This window comes from Cnephaeus nilssonii (assembly GCF_951640355.1).
Source record: "Cnephaeus nilssonii genome assembly, chromosome: 9".
Taxonomy (NCBI): domain Eukaryota; kingdom Metazoa; phylum Chordata; class Mammalia; order Chiroptera; family Vespertilionidae; genus Cnephaeus; species Cnephaeus nilssonii.
In genome coordinates this window covers 77277291-77303427 of record NC_137080.1, presented here as the reverse complement: position 1 = coordinate 77303427, position 26137 = coordinate 77277291, and the positions used below count along the sequence as shown (strand labels likewise).

Below are 26137 nucleotides of genomic sequence, written 5' to 3'. Positions count from 1 at the left end.
TTATTTCAGTGTGTAGGGGGTAAAAGATCAAAAGTTTACAGTCAAATATGGAAAATAAGGTGCAAGTACAAATAATCATGAGAAAAAGCAACGTGTGTTCTAGGCATGGTACGAAGTGCCACCTGCATTAAAAATTGCAGATGTAAATTTACACAGGTGTGGTGAGGTAAAGCTAAAAAAAGGATTTAATGTGAGAATCAAAAGGTGGACAGTATTTTTCCAGGGAGGTGGGGCAGCCATGACATTGTAAGCAAAATGTAAAGGCAACAATGACCAAGTCCTAGAAAAACGAAGGTAGCTGGAATGATAGGTCAGCACAAGAGGTGAGTGCAGGTAGGACTGGAAGCAGTGGGTGTACCATGCCTGACTGAAGAGGAGACCAAACAGCAGAGTGAGAAGACTGAGCTTGATTTAGGAGGCAAAAGGGAGCCATGGATGACTTGTGAGCAAAAGAGAGACAATATCAATTGTGCTTTAGGAAGATTAATCTGGCCAGAGGATGGGTTACTTAGAATGGCTTACTTAAATTGGATAAAAAAGAAATGATGCCTGGAGTGTTCAAAGAAAAGACAAAAAGAAAATGTTGAGAGTAAGACATTTCAGAAAAAAATGGGCAGATCTAAAAGCTATTTGGGTGGAAGTAGGAATGAGGGAGAGAGGGGGATAAGAATTCCATATTTGTATATAGAATAAATACATGTGCCTCACACACAATGCCTCAAGGGCTTACAAAACACATGTAGATGTTAATTATCTTTAGTAAGATATTAATTTCAAATGAACAGTTGTTTTTGCAGTTAAGACAACAGAGGAATAGAAATTTAAAAGATAACCCACTTTCTCAAAATACCAATAATCAGGAGAATATAACTTTGACATTTAGTTCCAAAACTTTGTCCAGGACAATATGGAAAAGAAAGGAAAATTTTATTTGCTGAACTTTAAAACAGAATATATATAAACTATACCTCAATAAAGCATATATAAATTATATGTCAATCAAGTTTATTCTAAAAATCTAAGCAAAAACAAATAAATCATAAAAGCATGATGGCTATATCTGGTCAGCTGTCAGTGTTGGAGGAGAGCCAGGCCTCTTTGAAGTAGACTGAATATTAATTTTAATTGGCTCTGTGCCATTTGACTAAGTTCCTGTCTACAGCATTCACAATTAGTTTGGTAGCATCCTCTACCACTGAATATTTGACAAAATGGGAGTAGAATTTCAAAGGTGCTTGTGAGGCACCTTGGGATACAAGCTCCAGAAATGGTTGCATTGATCACTTACTTGCCCTTTATAGGAATATACTGAGATCACCCATCCCCACTCCAGCTCATACCCACAGTTCACTTCAGCACCTTTCTACATTCCTATAGCTCAATTGTGGGAATCTTTAGATAAGAAGAAATACAAGCTATATTATTCTTCTTTCAGCACTCTAATATGTTGTTGGTTTTAGAGAGTGTAGAAAAACTGTTAACACTCTAATTTTGTATTTTAAGTGCTATAAAGATCAAAACAAAAACTCTCTGACAAGCTGAGAGGTTTAGTCTTTACCCGTTCTCCCTACTCTTTCACTGGATTCTTTGATAAGCATCCAAAAAATATCTCTGATCTGAAACCAAAACCAGATGGATATTTTTCCTGTCCTGTGTTCACACACACACACACACACACACACACACACACACACACACACAGAAGGTGTTGGCTTATAGCCCCAGAGGTCTGGGGATGATGGCTTTGAAAATAACCATTCTTTATGCACTGCCATGCTCTAATGCCACATTCATTAATTGGAATTGTAAAGTCAGCCAGCAATACTCATTAAGAAAATTAATATCAGGGTGCATACTAAAATTTTAGTGCTGGAAGTCACCTTAGAGGCCATTTCATATAAAGCCCCATTTCATAGTCTAGACAACTGAAGCCCTGAGAAATTCAGTTAGATTCCAACATCAATATACTTAATGCAAAAAAAGAAGTGTTTTTCTTTTTTCTTTAAAAGGTAAAGAAATACTACACAAGATCCTGTAAAGAAAGGTAAATTTGAACAAATCGAACTTTTAGAATTGAAAAATACAGTTTTTGAAAGGATAAATTAATGAACTGATTAAAAGCAGAATAGATACATTTGAAAAGAGAATTAGTAAGATAGAAGATGGAGCTGAAGAAAGTGTCATAATGCAGCAGAGTGGGGAAAATGATAAATGTAAAAGAAGTTAAATGCAGTGAATGATAGAATAAAAAGGTTCAAGTAAATATAATGGGAATTCCAGATGGATAAAAATAAAGGAAATAAGACAAATAATACCTAAGAATTTTTCAGAATTGATCGAAGACAAGAATCCTCAGATTAAAGAATCATAATGAACCCTGACTTTAATTACTTCCAAAAGACACTATCTCCAAATACAGCAACATTGAAGGTTAGGGCATCAACATATAAGTTTGGGGGATATATAATTCAGTCCATAGCAGATTCCTGAAGCATACATTTCAGGAAAAAGGAAATTAAATATAGAAGTAAGGAAAAAACAATGGTGAGCAAAGAAATTGATAAACACAGAAGGTAAATCTAAAGTGTTGACTCTAAAAATCAATACTACTAATAATAACTAATTTGGAAGGAAGTAAAAACTAAATGGAAATAACTAGCTTCGTCTAATAATACTTTCTATGATGATGGAAATTTTCTATATCTGCTCTGGCCAGGATAGTAGCCATTAGCCACATGTGGCTATTAAGCGCTTAAAATGTAACCAATACAATGAATTTTAAATTTTATTTAACATTAATTAAATTTAAGTAGCCACTTTGTGGCTAATGATGACCATATTAAAGAGCTCAGCTTTAGACAATAATAATGTGACAAATGGCTAAAGTAGATCAAAGTTAAATATTGTAAAATCTTTGTTTATTCATAAGAAAAATTGATATTTTGAAGGCAGTTATTCATGTTAAAAATTTAAGGATAAAGACTAGAAAATTGAAGTACGATGTATTATTTCTAAAGTAGTAGATGGAGAAGAAAAACAAAATACTATCTCTACACAGAAGATAGGAAAAGAGATGGAAAAAAACAAAGGAAAACATGATAAATAGAAAGCATAAGAAATATGACAGAAAGAAATAAGAAATACACTGGTTTATTCTTACAATGGAATACAGAAATTGAATGTAGCCTTATATGTCAAGAGAATACCGAGTGAGTGCCTGGCTGGTGTGGCTCAGTGGTTGAGCGTCAACTTATGAACCAGGAGGTCATGGTTTGATTCCCAGTCAGGGTACATTCCCTGGTTTCGGGTTTGATCCCCAGTGTGGGGCATTCAGGAGACAGCCAATCAATGATGCCCTCTCATCATTGATGTTTCTCTCTCTCTCTCCCTCTCCCTTCCTCTCTGAAATCTATTATATATATCCCACTTTTTCACTCAGTATTCACTCATATATATATATATATATATATATATATATGAGTGAATACATATATATATATATATATATATATATATATATATATGAGTGAATACTGAGTGAAAAAGTGGGATAGCAAAAGATATGCATTTTTATATAAAGTTTCAAAATGTGTTAATAAATAGTAATAATTTATTAATTTACTAGAGGCCCGGTGCATGAATTTGTGCACCAGCGAGGTCCCTCAGCCTGGCCTGTGCCCTCTCGCAATCTGGGACCCCTCAAGTGATGTCAGAGAGCCAGTTTTGGCCCGATCCCACAGGCCAAGCCGAGGGACCCCACTGGTGCACAAATTCATGCACCATGCTTCTAGTAAATTAATAAATTATTACTATTTATTAACACACAAAATATCAACTCTAACAATATGTATTAAAATGAATGGTGCAACCCAACTTCAGGATAGTGGTTTCTTCTGGAGGAGGGTCAAAGGTAAATGGAGATCTATAGCTGAAAGTATTTTAAAAGATTTGAAGCAAACATGACCAAATGTTAACATAAAATTTTGGTGGCAAGTTCTTGGGTTTCAAACTATATCTTCTGAAACTGATAAGAGTTTTAAACTATTATCTTTCATAAATAAAAATCTAAATTCAAAAGAAATACAGTAGACCAAACATTTATATATTTCATCTTTTTTCTGCGTTAGACTATTTCGCTCTGATTGGTTTAGATCTTAGGACTTGAATTTGATTTCCTGTCACTTAGAAAACATCTGTCCACAAAATAATAATCTAACATAATGAGTCCTTCTCACAGCAGAGGACTAAGGAGCTGGACAGCCCAGTTCCACTGGGAAGTTCTGTTTCCTTAGGACAGGGGTCAACAACTCATTTTACTGTGTTCTGCTAAGGGGCCAGTGAGTGCATTGGGGGCCATTAGACAGCTGTGGAAGAGGAAAAGGGAGAAGAGAGAGGGAGAGGGGAAAGTTTTGGTTCAGAGCTACCAATTGACTGCTCACCCCCAGCATATCCTTGTAGTAGAAAGCAGGATGGAATGACCTCATCTCTTTGCTTTGACATTTTTCTTTTTTTTTTTTTCCAATTTTTTTATTAAGGTATTATATGTGTACATATCTTACCATTGCCCTCCCCACACCCCACTCCCATATATGCCCCCACCCCCCAGAGTTTTGCATCCATTGGTTATGCTTATATGCATGCATACAAGTCCTTTGATTGATCTCTTATCTCCCCCACCTCTCCCTAACCTTCCCCTTGTAATTTGACAGTCTGTTTGATGCTTTACTGTCTCTGTATCTATCTTTTTGTTCAAGTTTATAATGTTCTTTATTATCCATAAATGAGTGAGATCATGTGGTATTTTTCTTTCATTGACTGACTTATTTCACTTAACATAATGTTCTCCAATTCCTCCCAGGTTGCTGCAAATGATGAGAATTCCTTCTTTTTTATGGCAGCATAGTATTCCATTGTGTAGATGTACCACAGTTTTCTGATCCAGTCATCTGCTGACGGGCACCTAGGCTGTTTCCAAATCTTAGCTATGGTGAATTGCGCTGCTATGAACATAGGGGTGCATATATCCTTTCTAATTGGTGTTTCTAGTTTCTTCGGATATATTCCCAGGAGTGGGATTACTGGGTCAAATGGGAGTTCCATTTTCAGTTTTTTGAGGAAACTCCATACTGTTCTCCACAGTGGCTGCACCAGTCTGCAATCCCACCAGCAGTGCACGAGGGTTCCTTTTTCTCCGCATCCTCGCCAACACTTGTCGTTTGTTGATTTGTTGATGATAGCCATTCTGACAGGTGTGAGATGGTACCGCATTGTTGTTTTGATTTGCATCTCTCGGATAATTAGTGACTTTGAGCATGTTTTCATGTGTCTCTTGGCCTTCCTTCTGTCTTCTTTTGAAAAGATTCTATTTAGGTCTGTTGCCCATTTTTTTATTGGATCATTTATCTTCCTTTTATTAAGTTGTATAAGCTGCCTGTAGATGTTGGAGATTAAACCTTTATCAGTGATGCCATTTGCAAATATGTTCTCCCATGCAGTGGGCCTTCTTGTTGTTTTGTTGATGGTTTCTTTTGCTGTGAAAAAGCTTTTTATTTTGATGTAGTCCCATTTGTTAATTTTCTCTTTAGCTTCCATTGCCCTAGGGGCAGTGTCAGTGAAGAATTTCTTTTGGCATATGTCTGACATTTTGCTGCCTGTGGATTGCTCTAGTATTTTTATGGTTTCCCGTCTTATGTTTAAGTCCTGTATCCATTTTGAGTTTATTTTTGTGTATGGCGTAAGTTGGTGATCAAGCTTCATTTTTTTGCATGTATCTGTCCAATTTTCCCAACACCATTTATTGAAGAGACTGTCTTTATTCCATTGTATGTTCATGCCTCCTTTGTCAAATATTAATTGAGCATAGTGGTTTGGGTCAATATCTGGATTCTCTATTCTGTTCCATTGATCTATATGTCTGTTCTTGTGCCAGTACCAGGCTGTTTTGAGAACAGTGGCTTTGTAATACAGCTTGAAATCTGGTATTGAGATCCCTCCTACTTTATTCTTCTTTCTCAGGATTGCTGTGGCTATTCGGGGTCTTTTTTTATTCCAGATGAATTTTTGGAGAGTTCTTTCAAGGTCTGTGAAATATGCCGTTGGTATTTTAATGGGGAGTGCATTGAATCTATAGACTGCTTTGGGTAGTATGGACATTTTAATGATGTTGATTCTACCAATCCATGAACATGGTATGTTCTTCCATCTGTTTACGTCTTACTCTATCTCTTTTTTCAGTGTCCTGTAGTTTTCCGTGTATAGGTCTTTTACCTCCTTAGTTAAGTTTATTCCTAGGTATCTTAATTTTTTTGGTGCTATGGTAAATGGGATTGCCTTTTTAGTCTCTCTGTCTGTAAGTTCACTATTGGTGTATAGAAAGGCCATAGATTTCTTGGCGTTAATTTTGTATCCTGCTACATTGCCGAATTCATTTATTAAGTCTATGAGTTTTTTGACGGAGTCTTTCGGATTTTTTATGTACAATATCATGTCGTCTGCAAATAAAGACAGCTTTACTTGTTCTTTTCCAATATGGATGCCTTTTATTTCTTCTTCTTGTCTAATTGCAATGGCTAATACTTCCAGTACTATGTCAAACAGGAGTGGTGAGAGTGGGCATCCCTGTCTTGTTCCTGTTCTTAGGGGAAATGTCTTTAGTTTTTGTCCATTGAGTATGATGTTTGCTGTGGGTTTATCATATATAGCTTTTATTATGTTGAGGTATGAGCCATCTATTCCCACCTTGTTGAGAGCTTTTATCAAGAAAGGGTGTTGGATTTTGTCAAATGCTTTTTCTGCATCAATTGATATGACTATGTGATTTTTATCTTTCAATTTGTTTATGTGATGTATCACGTTTATTGATTTGCGGATATTGTACCATCCTTGCATTCCTGGGATAAATCCTACTTGGTCATGGTGTATGATCTTTCTGATGTACTGCTGGAGCCGATTTGCTAGAATTTTGTTGAGGATTTTGGCATCTATGTTCATGAGGGATATTGGTCTGTAATTCTCTTTCATTGTGTTGTCTTTATCTGGTTTTGGTATTAGGGTGATGCTGGCTTCATAGAAGGAGCTTGGAAGTGTTCCTTCCACTTGAATTTTTTGGAATAGTCTGAGGAGGATAGGTTTTAGTTCTTCCTTGAATGTTTGGTAAAACTCTCCTGTGAAGCCATCTGGCCCCGGGCTTTTGTTTGCTGGAAGCTTTTTGATGACTGCTTCAATTTCGTCCATAGTTATTGGCCTATTGAGCTGTTTAGATTCTTCTTGATTGATTTTTGGAAGGTTATATTTTTCTAGGAATATGTCCATTTCCTCCAGATTGTCCAGTTTGTTGGAATAGAGTTGTTCGTAGTATTTTGTAACAATCCTTTGTATCTCAGCGGGGTCTGTTGTTATTTCACCTCTTTCATTTCTGATTTTGTTTATTTGGGTCCTCTCTCTTTGCTTCTTGGTGAGCCTGGCTAGAGGTCCATCAATCTTGTTTATCCTTTCAAAGAACCAGCTCTTGGTTTTGTTGATCTTATGTATTGTTTCTTTGGTCTCTATGTCATTTATCTCCGCTCTGATCTTTGTTATTTCCTTCCTTCTGGTTACACTGGGCTTTTCTTGCTGCTCTTTTTCTAGCTCTTTGAGTTGTAGGGTTAAGTAATTTATTACCATTGTTTCTTGTTTTTTGCAATAGGCCTGTAGAGCTATGAACTTCCCTCTCAAGACTGCTTTCGCTGTGTCCCATAGATTTTGGATTGTTGTGTTTTCATTGTCATTTGTTGCCATGATGTTTTTTATTTCTTCCTTGATCTCTCTGGTGACCCAGTCCTTGTTTAATAGCATGCTGTTTAGTCTCCATGTGTTTGATTTCTTTGGATTGTTTTTATTGTAGTTGATTTCCAGTTTTATGCCACTGTGATCTGAGAAGATGCTTGATATAATTTCTATCTTCTTGAATTTGAAGAGACTTTGCCTGTGACCCAGCATATGGTCTATCTTTGAAAATGACCCATGTGCACTTGAGAAGAATGTATATTCTGTGGCTTTGGGGTGAAATGTTCTGAAGATGTCAATTAATTCCATCTGGTCTAGTGAGTCATTTAGGATTGCTGTTTCTTTGCTGATTTTTTGTTTAGAGGATTTGTCCAGTGGTGATAGTGGGGTATTAAAGTCTCCTACTATGATTGTGTTGCTATTAATCTCTCCCTTGATATCCTCCAGGAGTTTTTTTATGTATTTGGGTGCTCCTATATTGGGAGCGTATATGTTTACCAGAATTATTTCTTCTTGTTGGATTTCTCCCTTTAGTATTATGAAGTGGCCTTCCTTATCTCTTGTTATGGCATTTACTTTGAGGTCTATTTTGTCAGATATAAGTATTGCTACCCCAGCTTTTTTTTCATTTCCATTTGCCTGAAAGATATTTTTCCATCCCTTCACTTTCAATCTGTGTGAGTCTCTTGTTCTGAGGTGGGTCTCTTGTAGACAGCATATATATGGGTCGTGTTTTTTTATCCATTCAGCTACTCGATGTCTTTTGATTGGAGCATTTAGTCCGTTTACATTTAAAGTTATTACTGAAAGGTATTTGTTTGCAGTCATATCTATTTTTGTGTCTGTATTCCTTCTTACCTGTTTATTTCTTCTTTTTACAGTATTCCCTTTAGCAATTCTTGCATTGCTGGTTTGGTGGTGATAAACTCCCTGAGGCTTTTTTTGTCTGCAAAGCTCCTGATTTCCCCTTCAATTTTGATTGATAGTCTTGCTGGATATAGTATTCTTGGATTCAGTCCTTTGCTTTGCAACACTTTGTATACCTCCTTCCATTCACTTCTAGCTTGTTGTGTTTCTGATGAGTAATCATTTGACAATCTGATGGGTGTTCCTTTGTAGGTAACTCTCTGTCTCTCTCTTGCCGCCTTTAGGATTCTCTCTTTATCATTTATATTTGCCATTGAAATTATGACATGTCTTGGTGTGGGTCTTTTGGGGTTGATCCTGCTTGGGACTCTCTTTACTTGCGTAACTTTTATCTTTCCCATATCCGGGAAGTTTTCTGTCATTATTTCTTCAAATAGATTTTCTAATCCCTGCTGCTCTTATTGTCCTTCTGGCAGCCCTATTATACGCATGTTACTTCGTTTCATGTTGTCCCGAAGCTCCCTTAGGCTTTCCTCCTGCTTTTTAATTTTTTTCTCCAATTGCTGTTCAGCTTGAGCTTGTTTCTGTACCTGATCTTCTAACTCACTAATTCGGTCCTCTGCTTCTTGTAATCTACTGTTGAAACTTTCCATGGTGTTTTTGATTGTAGCTATATCACTTTTCATTTCTTCCTGATTCTTGCATAAGTTGTTGATTTTCTCATCCATCCGATGTATAAATTCCATGACCATTACTCTGAACTCCTTTTCGGTCATGTTGCAAGCTTCATTTTCACTAATTTCCTTTCTTGGCGACTCCACATTTTCTTTCCTCTGTGAGTTATTTCGTTTCCCCATTCTGGCTATTACCAGAAAGCTCAAGCTTCTGTTTGCGTGGACCTGGGTCGTGTGCTGTGGGGACTTCGCTCCACCCTAGTTTCACTGAAGTGCTCTGACACTAGGACGTGTGACTGTCTTTGGTTGGTGGGAACCAAACTTGCCCAGGATCAGTGTCCCCAGTGTTCCGTGTGGTCTCGTGTGCACATTTAGAATCAGGGGCCCTGTCTGCACCACACTGTTGGTATGTGCCGAGAATGAGATCCTTAGCATGTGCCAGGAGTCAGAGTTTCCCTGTGTCTGCACCAAGACTCGAGTGTCAAAGTCTCTGTTGCCTTGTGCGGTTTCTCGTTGAGAATCAGGGTCCCCGTGTGTGCACGCACCAACAATTGGGGTCGCTGGCTCTTAGTGTGAATGCGCTGTGAGTCAGGGATCCCAGGCAGCTGTGTCCGGCGTGCCAAATTCCCTGAAGTGGGGCTGCGTCCTGTGTGTGCTCTCTCTACTGAGCCAAACCGGCTAGAGCGCACATTCTTAAAAACCTGAAGGTGAGCCGGCTCAGTGCACTCTCCCAAAGTCCCAGAAGGGGGGCGGAGTCCGTCCTGTGCGCCAAATTCCCCAAAGGGAAGCCCCTCTGTGCACGCTTTTAAGAATCTCCAAAGGGGGAGCTGTGCCCCGCGAGCCAAATTCCCCCAAATTCCCCGAAGGGGAGCCCTCTGTGCGCACTGACAGATTTCCCCGACGGGGAGCTGCTTCTGTCCCGTGCGCGAGCGCGCGCCAAATTCCCTAAGAGGGAGCGCGTCCCTGCGCAAAGCTCGGCAGCTTGGGCCAGGGGCGGGTCTATCAGTTACTATGACGCTGTCTGTGCGCGCGCCTGTGAGCAGCTTGGGCGAGGGGCGCGTCTATCAGTTACTATGGCGCTTTCCGCACGCCTGTGGGCGCTCAGCAGCTTGGGGGAGGGGCGCGTCTATCAGTTACTATGGCGCTATCAGCGCCTGCGAGGAGGGGGATAGGCTCTTTGACTCACGGAAATCTGCCGGGAAGTCTGGATTCTTGTTTGTTTGTCTGAAGCTGTGATAGCAGTTCTCTGTCCCCAGTGGCTGCAGGGTCCTGGTTTGTGTCAGAAGCCAGGATCCGAGTCTCGGGCAGCTCTGTTTCCCAAGATGGCGTGGTCTCTGCGTCCGCACCAGCCGCCGAGAAGTGTCCGCTTTGTGCGCGGGGCTCCGCCGTCTAGGGCTGCCCTGTTCGGGAGCCCCTTGGAAGACCTGCAGAATCTAACTGACCCTATCTCATACACACACACACACCACACACATCTACACTCTCCTCTATGGGTTCCTCACTCACACTCTCTCTCTCCCTACCTTCCTGCCGGTCGCCATCTTTTTCCTAAATCCTGACATTTTTCTATTGCTCCTTTTATTGTATTGCAATTATTGTTTACATGTCTGTCTCCCCTGCTGGACTATGTATTATTCTACTTCTTGACCTGAATGCTTAGCACAATGCCTGAAATAAAGTAAGCCCTAATGCAGTGATGGGCAACCTTTTGAGCTTGGTGTGTCAAACTTCGCCAAAAAACTGAGCATAACTCGGGTACTGTGTCACTTTGAGGAAAAAACATTATTTCGTAAATGTTTCATCCTCAGGAGCAGCAAATGTTTCATCCTCGGCTACGCGTGTCAGTGCTGACACGCGTGTCATAGGTTCGCCATCACTGCCCTAATGAATGAATGTTGAATTATCGTTGAATACACAGCTTCAGATCTTAAATCATTTCCTCCTGGCATCTTATTTAAGCCCCCCCACCACCACCACCCCCAGCCTTTCTCTTTTGCTTTACCACCTTCTTGGATCCTTTTTCAGGCCCTCACAGTTTGAAATACTTAAGCCTTTTCTATCACTACCTCTAAGCTGGGACACTCAAACCAGCCTCTGGGCTTTGCCGAGTGCTGTGTCAACCCGACTTTTTTACTTTGTGGGAACTCTGGCAGGGAGCTATTGTCAAGAGGATTCATGCCCTTCCTCCCATGTCCCAGGCTGAAGTGTGGGGGCCCCAGCCACCTTCTCACACCCAGTCCTGGCCTTCCAAAGCCAGCCCGGGTCTGATAACAACCCTGTCTTTTCAAGAGAAATCAGCAGGTGCTTACAGGTGTGGGTGGTACTATCTTAACGGAGATAGCAGTCTGGCCCCCAAGATATTTTCTGTTATCTGTGCTGTGGGAAATGGTCTATTCAATTTGGCTGCCATTGAAGGGATTTTCCAGCAAAGACATTTATGCAAATGGTCTGTTTGGATGACTGGCCCCACCTTGAGCCTGCTTGCTCATTGGACATCCAGCGTGGGAGACCTGCTGGCCTTTTAGCAGTGAGCTGTTCTGGAGCCTTGCTGAAGTGAGGCAGGGAGTGTAAATGAAGGCCAGACATTTGCACACTTGGTAAGACAGACACAAGTGGGCAAAGCCACCTGTGGCTCACTTAGAAGAAGCCCGCCATTGCCTCAAGAGGGAATAAGACAAATGCATATGTATCTCTCCCTGTCACAGATTGGGGTGGCTGTGGCTGGCCAAGGAAACTGATAGCCAGTCTTGTTGGGTCCTGGGCAGGTCTGCAGTCTCTGGAGGGTCACCCCGGGAGGTTCAGCTCTCTGGTTATGCCCCTCCCTGCCGTAGGCTCTAACCTGAGCAAAGCAGGGCAGAGCACAAGGGCCTATGGCATTAGCGAGCTCTGCTATCTTAGAACCTCCATAGCATCATCTGTTGTACCAGGCACATCCATGATAAGCTCCAGCAGCTAAAGGAACACCAAAGCCGCGGCCACAGCAAGTTCCGCAGCACTGGGGCTTCTCTGGGAGTCCTTTCCTCAATAACATTGTCCCTCACATATTGCCATTCCAGCCGCTCTCTGCAATAGATGTAGAAACAGAGTACAGGGCGCTCCATGTTAAGCTGGCCTAGGTGTGGTCCACCCTCCCCCTCCCATCACCGACTGGGGTGCAAAGGAAGAAAAGGAACCCCAGTCCTTTTTTTTTGATATTAGATATTTAATTTTTTTGCATTATATTTTATTATAGGAAATATCAAACTGTGTTTGAAATGGCTGGCACATTTAACTCTGTTACCTGCAATCAGGTACACAGGTTGTATTTCACACGGATCTGTATTTTTTTTTAATTTAATAAATCTTTATTGTTCAGATTATTACAATTGTTTCTCCTTTTTTCCCCCCATAGCTCCCTCCACCCAGTTCCCACCCCACCCTCTGCCCTTACCTCCCCCCCACTGTCCTCATCCATAGGTGTACGATTTTTGTCCAGTCTCTTCCCGCACCCCCCACACCCTTTCCCCCTGAGAATTATCAGTCCACTCCCTTTCTATGCCCCTGATTCTATTATATTCACCAGTTTATTCTGTTCCTCAGATTTTTAATTCACTTGATTTTTAGATTCACTTGTTGATAGATATGTATTTGTTGTTTATAATTTTTATCTTTACTTTTTTCTTCTTCTTCATCTTAAAGAATACCTTTCAGCATTTCATATAATACTGGTTTGGAGGTGATGAACTCCTTTAGCTTTTTCTTATCTGTGAAGCTCTTTATCTGACCTTCAATTCTGAATGATAACTTTGCTGGGTAGAGTAATCTTGGTTGTAGGTTCTTGCTATTCATCACTTTGAATATTTCTTGCCACTCCCTTCTGGCCTGCATAGTTTCTGTTGAGAAATCAGCTGACAGTCGTATGGGTGCTCCCTTGTAGGTAACTAACTGTTTTTCTCTTGCTGCTTTTAATATTCTCTCTTTGTCTTTTGCTCTTGGCATTTTAATTATGATGTGTCTTGGTGTGGTCCTCTTTGGATTCCTTTTGTTTGGGGTTCTGTGCGCTTCCTGGACTTGCAAGTCTATTTCTTTCATGAGGTGGGGGAAGTTTTCAGTCATTATTTCTTCAAATAGCTTTTCAGTATCTTGCTCTCTCTCTTCTTCTGGCACCCCCATAATTCAGATGTTGGTACACTTGAAGTTGTCCCAGAGGCTTCTTACACTATCTTCAACTTTTTAGATTCTTTTTTCTTTTTGCTTTTCTGGTTGGGTGTTTTTTGCTTCTTTGTATTTCAAATCTTTGACTTGATTCTTGCGTTCCTCTAATCTGCTGTTGGGTCTCTGTATAATATTTTTTATTTCAGTCAGTGTATGTTTAATTTCTAGTTGGTCCTTTTTCATATCCTCAAGGGTCTCATTAAATTTATTGGCCTTTTCTAGAAAATTCTTGAAAAACCTTATAACCGTGGTTTTGAACTCTATATCCAGTCGTTTGTTTTCCTCCATTTCTTTCATTTGTGATCTGTTTCTTTGTCTCCGCATTTTTGCTGCTTCCCTGAGTTGGTAGGATGGCTTTGTGTGCTAGGTGTCCTATATGGCCCAGTGGGTCAGCCTCCCAGTTACCTGAGGTGGACACTCTTGGTGCACCCCTTTGTGGACTGTGTGGACAGCCTTGTTGTAGTTAAGCCTTGATTGTTGTTGGTATCACTGGGAGGAAGTGACCTTCAGTCCAGTTGGCTGTGAGGACCCGCTGTGTCTATAATGGAAGAACTGCTGTGCTGGAGACACCCTTATGAGACAAGACTTGTTTCAATGGGGCTTTGGTGCTCACTGAGTCTGCCTCTTGAATGTGTCTCTTATGGATGTGAGTAGTTGAAATCTGGTGTCGTCTCACATTGACCACTAGATACACTAGCTTCTGGATCTCCAATGGGGTGCAGGTCGGCTACTGTCTGAGGCCACCCAGCAAGAGCTACAGCGCGAACTACACTTTTCTCCTCTTTGCTTGGGGTTTGGAGGTTTTGCAGCTGTCTGACCAGAGCTGCAGTTTGTTAGGTTAAGCTGCGATAGGGCAGACCATTTATATGCAAAAGCTGCTGCGTGGAGCTTGGGTGGGTTTGTAGATTGTGCAGGGCGGGGTCTCAGGGAGTCACTAGGCTAGGACGTGGCAAACAGCGATGGCTGCCAGTCAGCCGTCTCTGCGTTTCCAAGTCCCCATGCCCTGCGCCCCAGTGCAGTAAACAATGATTGCTGTGCGCACCTCTGCAAGTAAGCTGTCCTCACTTTCCGACCCGATGGCAGACAGTCCAGCTTCTCCCTGTAGGAGTTTGGGTCCCCAGCGTCTCCCCAGAAACTGGAGTTCAGAGTAATCAGGAGCTTGTCTCCCTTCAGGTTGAAAAAGGCATTGCAGCCAGTAGCCCGCCACCAGCCCGATTTGCGCACCTCTGTACTTCAGCTTTTCAGCTCTTGTGCACGTCTCAATGCTCTTTTCTCTTTCCTTCTAGTTGTAGAACTTCCACTCAGCCAGCTTTCCCGTGGTTCTGGGTGATAGACGTTTTGTCTTTTAGTTGTAGTTTTGAAATTGTTGTGCGAGGCAGCAGTTTAGGTGTTTACCTATGCCGCCATCTTGGTTTTTCCTTCAAGAACCCCAGTCTTACTGGCCCACAGCCTCCAGACTGCTCCAGAGGGGAGACTATGCACCAGTTATGAACTGTGAACTATTATCTCCCATGTGTTGCAAAAGACTTGCCTTAACACTGTGCCAAGAAACTTGACCAAACTTTAGTCTGGCTTCCTCCTGTACTAATCTGTGTCCCTAAAGATGACCCCAGTTTCTGTGTCCCTAAAAGTGACCTCAGCCCCTGTGCTGAGTCTTTACTCAAGAAACCACAATTCTGCCAAAACCACAAAATATGCTTTGTAGCCAAACTTTTCAGTAATTTTCCATCTTTCCCTAGCCCTTTTTGTTCTCCCCTTTGCACTCCCCTAAGCCCCTGTTAGTTATCTCTAAATGGGCTAACTCCCTTTTGCCCCTTATAAAACCTTACTCACCTTTGTCTTAGTTGGTGTTGAGTTCACTTTATCTTGGAGTTTCTCTCCCCTACTGCAGTAACCTGAATAAAATCTGTCTTGCCGACCTAACAAGTATCCAATGCTGTTTCTCTTTGATAGGACATGTCTAGAACATGTACTGATGACCTCAGCCCTCATGCTCCCAGGCCAGGAACCAGTGGAACCATCCCAGGCACCATGGAGGATCCATCAGGTGTCCACTGGGCTCCAGTGGAGATCTGAGCACCTGCTCACCATCACAGAGAAGCCTGCCATCAAGAGGTGCTTAAAGACACTTCACCACAACACTTCAGTCTATGAAGATGTGGCCAGGTGCCTTCAGGAGCAGGGATGTGTCCGACATGCATATCAGTGTCAAACCAAGTTCAAGGCCCATGAGGTGGCCTGCAAGAATGCCCACATGGACATCCCACACTCTGAGAGAGCCCCTCAAGGCTGCCCCTTTTACAAAGCAGTTCACAGGTGGCAGCAGCCCAGACCACCTCTGGGAGCCGACCCAGCCTTGTAATCTCAACCACCACCACTGGCTGACCCAGGGAAGGAAAAAAGGCAAGGAGCAAGAAGGTGGGTGAGCAGAAGGATACTCTCCACAAGAGTAGCAGGAGGCACCAGAACCGGAGGTGGAGATAGAGACAGAGGATCATTTTAAGCTGTAAATAGAAGCACTAGAGCTGTCTAGGGGCCTCAGTCCTGAAAGCCCAGGTGGACAAGACAACTGAGATGGACATAAGCCAGGATGTCCAAGGGTCTGGGACAGGTAAGTGGCCTAATGTGTTCTACCAAAGCCTTGATGCCACAGAACTGAGAGGAGAAGGAAGTTATAAACGATAAAACCAAGGTTGGTTTCCCCTCAGGGTTCTTGGAAATTTAAGAAAGCTTGGTTTCACTACAGATATTAGAGTTGGAAGGGATAGCTGGAGACCATCTTTGGCCATTGCATTTTACAGATAAGAAAATGAATTCAGAAGAAAGTAATTTGCAGAAGGTGACACTCCCAGTTAATGCTAAGGCTGACACTAGAACCCAAGCCCAGTCACCCTTCCACTGACTTGTAACTGGCTCTTGCCTTAATTGTAGCTGATAACTGGGCATCATGGTAATCTTTTCTATGGCACCTGCAAAGAATAAGATCAGGAGAGCAGTTAGAATTTTGCTCTTTTTTCTCCAACCAAAGTCCAGAGGAGGCCAGAATCTCCAGATGGAAACCAGCCTCAGAGAGAGACTCCATCATTAGTCCCAGAGGCTCCAGGGGTGTCGACAGTGTCCCCTAGAGCATGGCAGGCCAAGTGTGCCAGTTCCAGCCCAAAGGCAGGACCCTCAGGCGCCACCAGAGTGCTGCTGCAATTCTTGCAATTGAAATGGCAGAGAACAAGTGCCTGGTCAGCAAATTGGCTGGGGAATCAGCTGCCCAGCTGCAGTGCCACATAGACCAGCACATGGCAATCCTGTGGGCATTGTGTTGGTCTATGGTGGTTGGAAACAGTTACATCCAATGCCAGGAGTGGTGGCCATTCTTAAGGACATTGTTGGTGATGTCCATGAGGGAGTAGCCCTCCTAAAGTCATCTCTAGGCCACCTGAGCCAGGACTGAGACCTCCTGCCTCTGCCATATCCTGCTTCCCCAGGACCTTGGGGAGATTTCTCCACTGAAACTGGGATTTTTGCTTCTCTGTTCTCCTCATTTTTCTTTTAGGAGAAATTTGGAAATTGAATAGAGGAAAGGGGTAGATAACAGGGTGAATAAAAGACAGAGGAGTTTAGGATTTTAATAATAAGATCTTCACATGAAAGCTAGTATTTGGGTTTTTTTCTTACATTTCATTCTATCTCAGCCCCATAGCAAAGAGCAGGGGCAAGGAAAAGATGGGCCTGAGATATGGTTTTACTTTTCTGATCCAAGGTTTGTGTCCCAGCCCCTCTCTACTGGTCACTGATTCCAGCTGCTTAGAATTCTTTGGCCCAGAATTCTTTGACCCCTAAGACCAGACTTTCTCTCTCCTCTAGCCTGAAACAAGCTAAGCTCAGGCACACAGCTTATTCCTCTTCTTCTCACCCCCAAATTAGCAAATAATTAAACACCTGCTCTATCGCAACAGTGTCCCCTAACCAAAATAACACTATCTTCTCTGCCTTATTATTATCATTAACATTAAAAAGCATTTATGAATTACCTATCACCTCTGCCAAGGTAACCCATAAATCTTAAAGGAAATAAAACAGACTAACCAAAACTTTTTTCAATTATAGTAAACATACAGTATTATATTAGTTTCATGTGTTCATTATAGTGATTAGGCATTTATATATCTTACAAAGTTATCACCCCAAAAAGTCTAGTACCCATCTGACACAATACCTAGTTATTACAATACTAGAGGCCCAATGCACGAAATTCATGCAAGGGGCTCAGCCCTCACAGCTGCAGCGACTTGCCTTGGCCCTCACAGCCCACCTTCGTCCGGAAGGTCGTTCAGCTGTCCTGTCTAATTAGCGTATTATGCTTTTATTATTATAAATTATTGACTATATTCTTGATGCTGCATTTTACAACCCATGACTATTTTTAAAACTGGCGATTTTTACTTCCTAATTCCTTCACCTTTCTTTAGCCGTTCTCCTAATCCTCCTTCCATCTGGCAACCATCAATTTATTCTCTGTATCTATGAGTTTGTTAATTTATTTTGTGTTTTTTAAATTCCACATATAAGTAAAATCATATGGTATTCACTTAGTATAATACCCTCTAGGTCATCCTTGTTGTCACACATGTTAAGATTATTTTTTTTTTTTGCCCTATCCAGTTTGGCTCAATGGATAGAGCATCAGCCTGCAGACGGAAGGGTCCCGGGTTCAATTCCAGTCAAGGGCACATGCCCAGGTTGCAGGCTCAATCCCCAGTAGGGGGCATGCAGGAGGCAGCCAATCAATGATTCTCTCCATCATTGATATTCAATCTCTCTCTTCCTCTTCCTTCCTCTCTCTGAAGTCAATCCTACCTAATAAAATAGTAATATGCAAATTGACTGCACCTTCGCTACGCCCAAGCCACGCCCACCAGCCAAAGCCACGCCCACCAGCCAATCAGGGTGAGTATGCAAATTACCCAACAAAGATGGGGGTTAATTTGTATACGCTGAGGAAGGGAGGAGTGAAGACTGAAGACAACTTAGAAGTAAGAGGGAGGAAAAGCGGAAAGCAAGGTGGCTGCCAGAGGGAAAGCCCAGGCGGGACAGGGTCGGGTGGGGCGGGGCGGGGCGGGCGGCAGCAGCACGTGGGTGCAGGCACGGTGGCCGCAACGGTGGCGGCCGCAATGGCGGCGGCGCACGCGGCCACAGCGGCCGCTTGCAGGATTCTTCCTGCAAATGGGCTACTAGTATATATATATTTTTTTGTTGTTGTTCTTTTTTATCACTAATATTCCATTGTATATATGTACCACATCCTCTTTATCCATTTGTCTACTGATGGGCACTTGGGTTACTTCCATATCATTGTAAATACGTTGCAATGAATATAGGGTGCATATATCTTTTTGAATTAGTGTTTTGGATTTCTTTGGATAAATACCCAGAAATGGAATTACTGAGTCATGTGGTAGTTCTATTTTTAATTTTTTGAGGGACCTCCATACTGTTTTCCATAGTGGCTGCACCATTTTATAATCCACAAACAGTGCACGAGGGTTCCCCTTTCTCCATATCCTCTCCAATACTTGTTTTATTTATTGATGATAGCCATTCCAATATGTGTGAGGTTATATTTCATGTGGTTTTAATTTATATTTCCCTGATGATTAATGATGTTGAGCATCTTTTCATTTGTCTGTTGGCTATCTGTATGTCCTCTTTGAAGAAGTGTCTATTCAGGTCCTCTGCCCATTTTTTAATTGGATTGTGGTTTATTTGGTGTTAGTTGTATGAGTTTCTTATATATTTTGGATATTAACCCCTTATCAGATGTATCATTGGTGAATATCTTCTCCCATTCAGAAGGTTGTCTTTTCATTTTGTTGATAGTTTCCTTATCTGTGCAAAAACTTTTTAGTTTGATGTAGTCTACTCAATTTGGTACCCCCTCCTCTAAGTAGCCATGTGCCCAGCTTTAATTGTGTCATGTCTTACTGTTTTTCAACTATTGGTTTGCTCAGCTTTTCACCCAACTGAAATTCTTGAAGGCAAAGACTGTCGCCTTTTCACCTTCACATACCTAGCAGGCACACAAAAAGTTTAGTGAATGACTGATCTCAAGGATATACGCACTACCCAGGAAGGAGAGGTTGGAAGATGACTTATTGCCTTGAAGGATTCCTTCAGCATACCTGTGTATTTCTCCCAGTTGTTAAGTACTTTATCTGAGCTGGGGAAACTGGAATCATTGACTGTCAGATGGAAGAGACTTCAGAACTCAAGAGAAGCAGGGTGGATAGTAGCTGGGAAAGTAGGATGGAGAATGGGAAGCAGAAGTCATAAAGGAGAGAAGATGCTATGTAGTTGGTTTTGAAAATGGAGAAAGGGACCCCAGCCAAGGAATGTAGGTGGGATCCAGAAGCTGGAAAAGGCAAGGAACAAAGTCTGCCTTAGAGCCTTCAGAATGAACATAGCCCTGCCCACATCTTGACATTAGCACACTGAAACTGATTTGAGATCTCCAAAACTTCACGATAATAAGTTTGTGTTGTTTTAAGCCACTAATTTCTTAAAATATGTTTTTATTGGTTTGAGAGAGAGAAGAAGGGAGAGGGAGGGAGAAACATCAATGATGAGAGAGAATCATTGATCAGCTGCCTCCTGTACAACACCCCAACTGGGGATTGAGCCTGCAATCCGGGCATGTGCCCTGACCGGGAATCGAACTGTGACCTCCTGTTGCCACTCAGTCATTGAGCCACACCAGCTGGGCAAAGCCACTAATTTTGTGGCAATTTGTTACAGTAGCAATAGGAAACTAATACAGGTTATTAGTATTTGAACAAGGTTAGTACAGATAAGGACAGACGTGTGTGCGTGCGTGTGTATGTGTGTACAAGTGTAAATGTAGATGTTTATGAAAATGCATATGACTTTATGATAAAATCGGCACTCAAGAAATTTAAAATAGAACTAAGATGCTTAGATCTGCCACTATAAAATGCTCGGACTATAAAGCAGCCACACACCTGTAATCCGTTTCTTACAGGCCACTCTAGCCATCCAGACAATTTGTTCCCCTTCTGTTGGGGATGGCCAGACACTTTATACAAAGATACAGCAAGCTTAGAATGTTAGAAACATTAACCTCAGTGCTTTATTCTCTGGAGGGGAGAAGGGAAGGTTAACATGGAAAGAAGAAAGAACACCTGAAGAAATTCAAGTGAAAAAGCAGGATGGATAGTGGGATGTAGAAATCCCTTTCCACGTCCCGCGTGGTCCAGGGTTCCAGTTCAGGGTTCGAGTTCTGGAGAAGGGCCGCACACAAATGAATGGAGACTTGAAGAAATTCAATTTGGGTAAATGGGGGCCAGGCGGGAGCCCACCTCTAGTGGGAGGACTGCCGCTGCTCTGGCTTTTGCCATCCCTTTTATTGGGGTTTTGAGATACACCCATTGCCCTTAGGCAGGTAATTCCAGTAACAGACAGATTATCTTATCAATAAGGATTTACATGATTATTTGGTGGGGAAGTTGCCTCAGTTACCATTGTCAATTAGATAGGGAGTGGTTTGCTCTGACCTTTAGTTTCAAGGTTGACCAGCCTTCCCGGGTTCCCTTTTCACATAACTACCTAGTGACAATGTTCGGTTTCCGGCATCTCCCCCCAATTCCTTCCTTAAAAAAATCTTGCATTTACAGACCAGAAATAAACATAAGAACAAAATATGTTTGAGTCCCAATTTCAATGTCCCAAAGTTCTGAGTCCAAAGTTTCAATGTCCAAAAGTTCCTCAAGTGTACATGTCAGCAACGATATCTGGATGGTGGACAAACGGTGGCGATGCAGGTCCTACCTCTGTGGTTTGGACCTGGGCAATCTGCAGTGACGCACATCTGCTGACTGTTAGTATGGCAAGGCATGGTCAGCGTCTTCCATCTCTGGACTCTTTATCTTCTGACTTCATGGCTGGAGCACTCCTGTCAATTCCTCTCTGTTGCAGGAATCCACATAGTCTCGGAGTTGTTTTCTGAAAATATACAAACATATTCTCGACCAAAAGTTAATAAAGGAATCTTTTCTATAAATTTTTCTTGGGAACCTATTTTTTTTTCCCAAATAATTTTCCTTTGGCTTATTTTGACACCATATATGTTTTTCATGGGTGTCTTGCTGTTTGCATTACAAATGAAAATTAATTTTCAAAGTGAAAAATTTCTAGATGTAATTTACTTTTAGGATATTTTTCCTTACAGAATATTACTCCACTATCCCCCCTTATTTTTATTTAATTATTAGGAGGCTTTTGGAAAATTTTTATAATGCAGTCTTGATAACTTTAAATTTTAATTTTTTGCACAAAAATATGACTGCTTTAGGTTCATTGCATGTTAAGTAATTTTACCATGAAATGAACTATCAATAGATATTTTGGTTAATACTTTAGGAACAGCTTTTGTACAATTACATTTTTTTTTGGAATATTGACTTATTTCATTTAGCTAATTTAAATTAATTTGAAAACTTGACTATTTTACTGTCAAATTTAATACTCTAAGAACAATCTTAGTTTACTCTGTAAATATTAATGAAAAGGATTATTTTGCATCCTTGAGAAAGCCCTGAGCATTCCTGGATTTTGGCTGTATTTAGATATATATTGTTTTTGCCCTTCTTACAGGCAAAAAACTTTCATAACATTTAATATATATGTATGTAAGTAAAATATATTAATTAATTTTTATTTGATAAAGCTTTCCATGAGATTTTAAGTATCAATTGGTTTAATTAAAAAAATATTTCTTTTAAGAGAGAATAGACTTTTGTAACATTCCAGGGCCCAATGAAATGTTCAAAGGTCACTCTCAAAACCTTGAAATAACTTGGAAAGATCAAATATATATATTTACATATATGATTTAAAGATCATATACTTAAATTATCTTAAAGAATATCAATTAAATTTAATCTGGATCACAGAATTAATCCTCTCTTTTAAATCAGACCAAGAAGTAACATATTTTGAATTCCTAATTATTTAAGAGAAAACATTTTATTTTCTCAAAAACACATTTTACTACACTCTAGGCATTTAGTTACCACAATTATGTAAGTTCTCCCAATTCAATCTGAACCTTAAACTTCCAGAGTTTGTAAGTGAAATATTTAGCAGTTTAAAATCTAATAATTAACTTTAAACCATGTTTTTTCTGCCTAGGGAAACTGAGAAGCAAACTTATAAGTATTAAAAAAATGACTACTGGTGGTAAGGTGATTTTAAACGAGCCACCTTTTCAGGAAAAAACCACTTGACCTTTCCTGGGAAGGTCGGCTAGCAAAAGGTGTAGCCATTGAAATGCAAATTAACATTCTTTAAAAGATGGCCGCTAGCTGGAACCAGCCTACCTGCACGCTAGGGGAAGGGCGTGTCCACCCCTCCCTCCATAAACAAAGGGTGTAGCTTTAAAAACTTTTTCAAGGCAAGGAAAGAGACCTTAAACTTTCAGAGCTTTAAATCTTAGGTAGCAAATTAAATACTTAGCATTTCTCAAATCAATAATACTTTTACATTTTTAAGGATATATTTCAAATAAAATATAAGGCATATTCAATTAATAGATTAACTTATATCACCTAGACTTCATACTAGGCATACTCAGATCAACATTTCATTATTTTAAATTTCAATACATTTAGATCATTTGAACTTAAAAGTTTTAAATTTCCAGCCAATAGGCTTGGCACAGCCACTAAATTTTTTAAAGAATTTTTCCTGCTGGGGAAGTCAAGAAACAAACCCATAGCTATTCACATGTAAATTTCAATACATTTCCTTGGGAAACTAGCCTGTATTTCTTTCCCCGGTTCATCTCCGCCATTTTAAAGGCCAAAACAGTCTCGGGTTTTTATTCTGTACACAGCAAAAGGTCAAGTTCAGCTCAAAACTATGCGCACTCGTTTTTAAACTGACCCTTTCCCCTTACATGTGCACAGAAATCCCGGATGCATTTATGAATTTGTAAAAAGCTTTAAGTCATTAGCTGGAAAATAAATAAAGATGGCGAAGATGAGGCGAAGAAGTGGCTTTCTTGGGGAGTGGCGTCCATATTGGATCACCACGTGTCTCCCTTCCCCCACATCCTACTTACTTTGGGGGAAGTTTCAGCAACAGATCTGGCCGAATTTCTTTTCATACTTAAAAGACAGACAGATCTTAAATTTTTTTTTTCCTTTTTTTCTTTCCAAAATAATAACTAACACCCAATTTGGCCAAGATTTGAACTTCTCTTCGAGTTCTTTTATAATTTTTAAACAAAGCACTGAGTAATCTCATTGCGGGAGAGCAGATAGCCTTGCCCTCTCCTGCCACCTTTGAATTTCTCCTCCGCACCTGAGGCGGCTTCAGCAGTGGAGTTTCATTTCTTATTACAGATTTTAAATTCCAAATACAAACTAAGATTTTAATTTGAACAAGAAACCACATTTTTTAAGCATACAAAACCAAAATTCTATAATAAAGTTTACTTTATATTTATAACCTAATTCTTCCCCATTAGCCTGGCTGAAAAAGAAGTTCCCACCCTACTTACAGTTCGCGACTCTGCAGCTGGCCGTGGGCTTTTGTGTGCGGTGAACTTCCCTCACCTTTTTCCGGTGAATTTTCCACACCTTTCCTCGGTGTACTTTTTTCTTCCTTCGCTCTTAGGCGAAAAATACCTTCTCCTCCAGAAGCCCCACTTTGGGCGCCAGATGTAGAAATCCCTTTCCACGTCCCGCGTGGTCCAGGGTTCCAGTTCAGGGTTCGAGTTCTGGAGAAGGGCCGCACACAAATGAATGGAGACTTGAAGAAATTCAATTTGGGTAAATGGGGGGCCAGGCGGGAGCCCACCTCTAGTGGGAGGACTGCCGCTGCTCTGGCTTTTGCCATCCCTTTTATTGGGGTTTTGAGATACACCCATTGCCCTTAGGCAGGTAATTCCAGTAACAGACAGATTATCTTATCAATAAGGATTTACATGATTATTTGGTGGGGAAGTTGCCTCAGTTACCATTGTCAATTAGATAGGGAGTGGTTTGCTCTGACCTTTAGTTTCAAGGTTGACCAGCCTTCCCGGGTTCCCTTTTCACATAACTACCTAGTGACAATGTTCGGTTTCCGGCAGTGGGATCATCCTCAGTTGTCTGGGCCTGGAATGACAGGTGCCAACTGATGGCTTGGCCAGAACCCCAGCTGCCTTTGTGCCTCCTGCCGCTTAGCAGGCTGGTTCTGCTCCATGCCACAGCAAGGTTGGAAGCTCTGGTCCCACTCCAGGCAAAAGGCTTCACCTCAGTCGACACACAGGTAGTGGAGCAAGCAGCAGCCAGTGGCCACCCCACAGATGCTCTTTGCCTAGCATAGTGCTTTGTCCTGGAGACTCTGCCACTGTCCTCTCAACTGCCTGAAGGCCTGCTCAGTGGTGCCCCCACAGTCGAGAGCTGCTGGTTGAAATTCAGCTCTTCAGGGGTGATGGGTTGGTGGAATGGGGCTGTCAGCCACTGATGGAGAGGGTATGCTCCCTCACCGCTGAGGACAGGCCCCATATTTATTTTGGATGGGGGTGAGAGAGTGCTTCTATCTCTCCTATAGCCAAGCTGACTTTCCTCCAATTCTTGTGGATTATGGCTGAATCCTGGGAAGCTGACAAACATTTGGATGGAATGAAGGTCAGGACCAGCATGGCTTGAGGAATTACTGAAAAGTACTGACACCCATTTGGATAGTTCTTTTCCTGACTTTTAGGGCTGGGCACCTCAATGTGTGTGCCTCCAGTAGCCCCAGCACACTGGGAAGCCACATTTGGTCCAGAACCTCTTCATGACCCCCTCTTTGTCAGGCTGCTTTTCTTGGAGGTGCTGAAATATAGCACAGATGGCATCCATACCTCACAGAAGGCACGCCTACCTCTAGATCTGCCTTCCCCAGTAGCTTGGCCACACAATGCAGAAGCACTGAGGAGGCCGGCTGATACAGTCCACTGGCCACTTTCTGAGCCCCAGAGAGAGCCAACTTCATGTGGGTGACTTTCCTTTGAAGTTGCATTGGGAGTCAGGGGTGCCATTAAGCAGAGTTGGGCAGAGTGATGTGTGGGTGTATATGCCTTTCCCAATGAACTACTTATCTCCCAGGCAGGTGTGAGCACCAGGAAGCTCAGGGCTGAGTTAGCTGATGAGTATCATGTCTACCATTATGAATTGGCCAAGGGTACGAATGTAATTACATCTGTGTAAACCACATATCAGCAACTTCTGTCCATTTTCTTACAGATTCAGTCTACAGCAGTGGTCGTGCCACATCCATTTACGGCTAGGGTTCAGGATCTGAAGAAGGGGCCGACGCACAAATGAAAACACTAGACAAGAAATGTGAATTTAGAAGGCATGGGGGGCCAGGCGGAAACTTCCCTCTAGTGGAGAAGCTCTCCGAAACCCTGGACCTCTCAGCTTTTATTCAAGTTTAGATACACATCTTGCCCTCAGTTAAGCACGGCAAACCGGTAGCAGACAGACTAAATCAAAGGTCAGTAGAAGATCAGTAAAGATTTACTTTGAGACTATTAGGTCAGGAAATTGCTTCGAGCCATCACTATCTCAACAGAACAATTGGTGCATGGTGTTAGC

At 41.6% G+C, this 26137-nt stretch overlaps 1 protein-coding gene across 1 annotated transcript in view; it reads left to right on the top strand.

The window, feature by feature from the left end:
- The first annotated feature begins 15962 nt into the window (after window positions 1-15962).
- The window catches only part of PAQR8 (progestin and adipoQ receptor family member 8), a 93491-nt gene continuing 83316 nt past the window's right edge, over window positions 15963-26137 (top strand). The window contains exon 1 of the mRNA XM_079779890.1: window positions 15963-16110. Coding sequence (XP_079636016.1) covers window positions 16090-16110 — 21 coding nt within the window. The 5' untranslated portion in view covers window positions 15963-16089. The remainder of the gene's footprint in view (window positions 16111-26137) is intronic.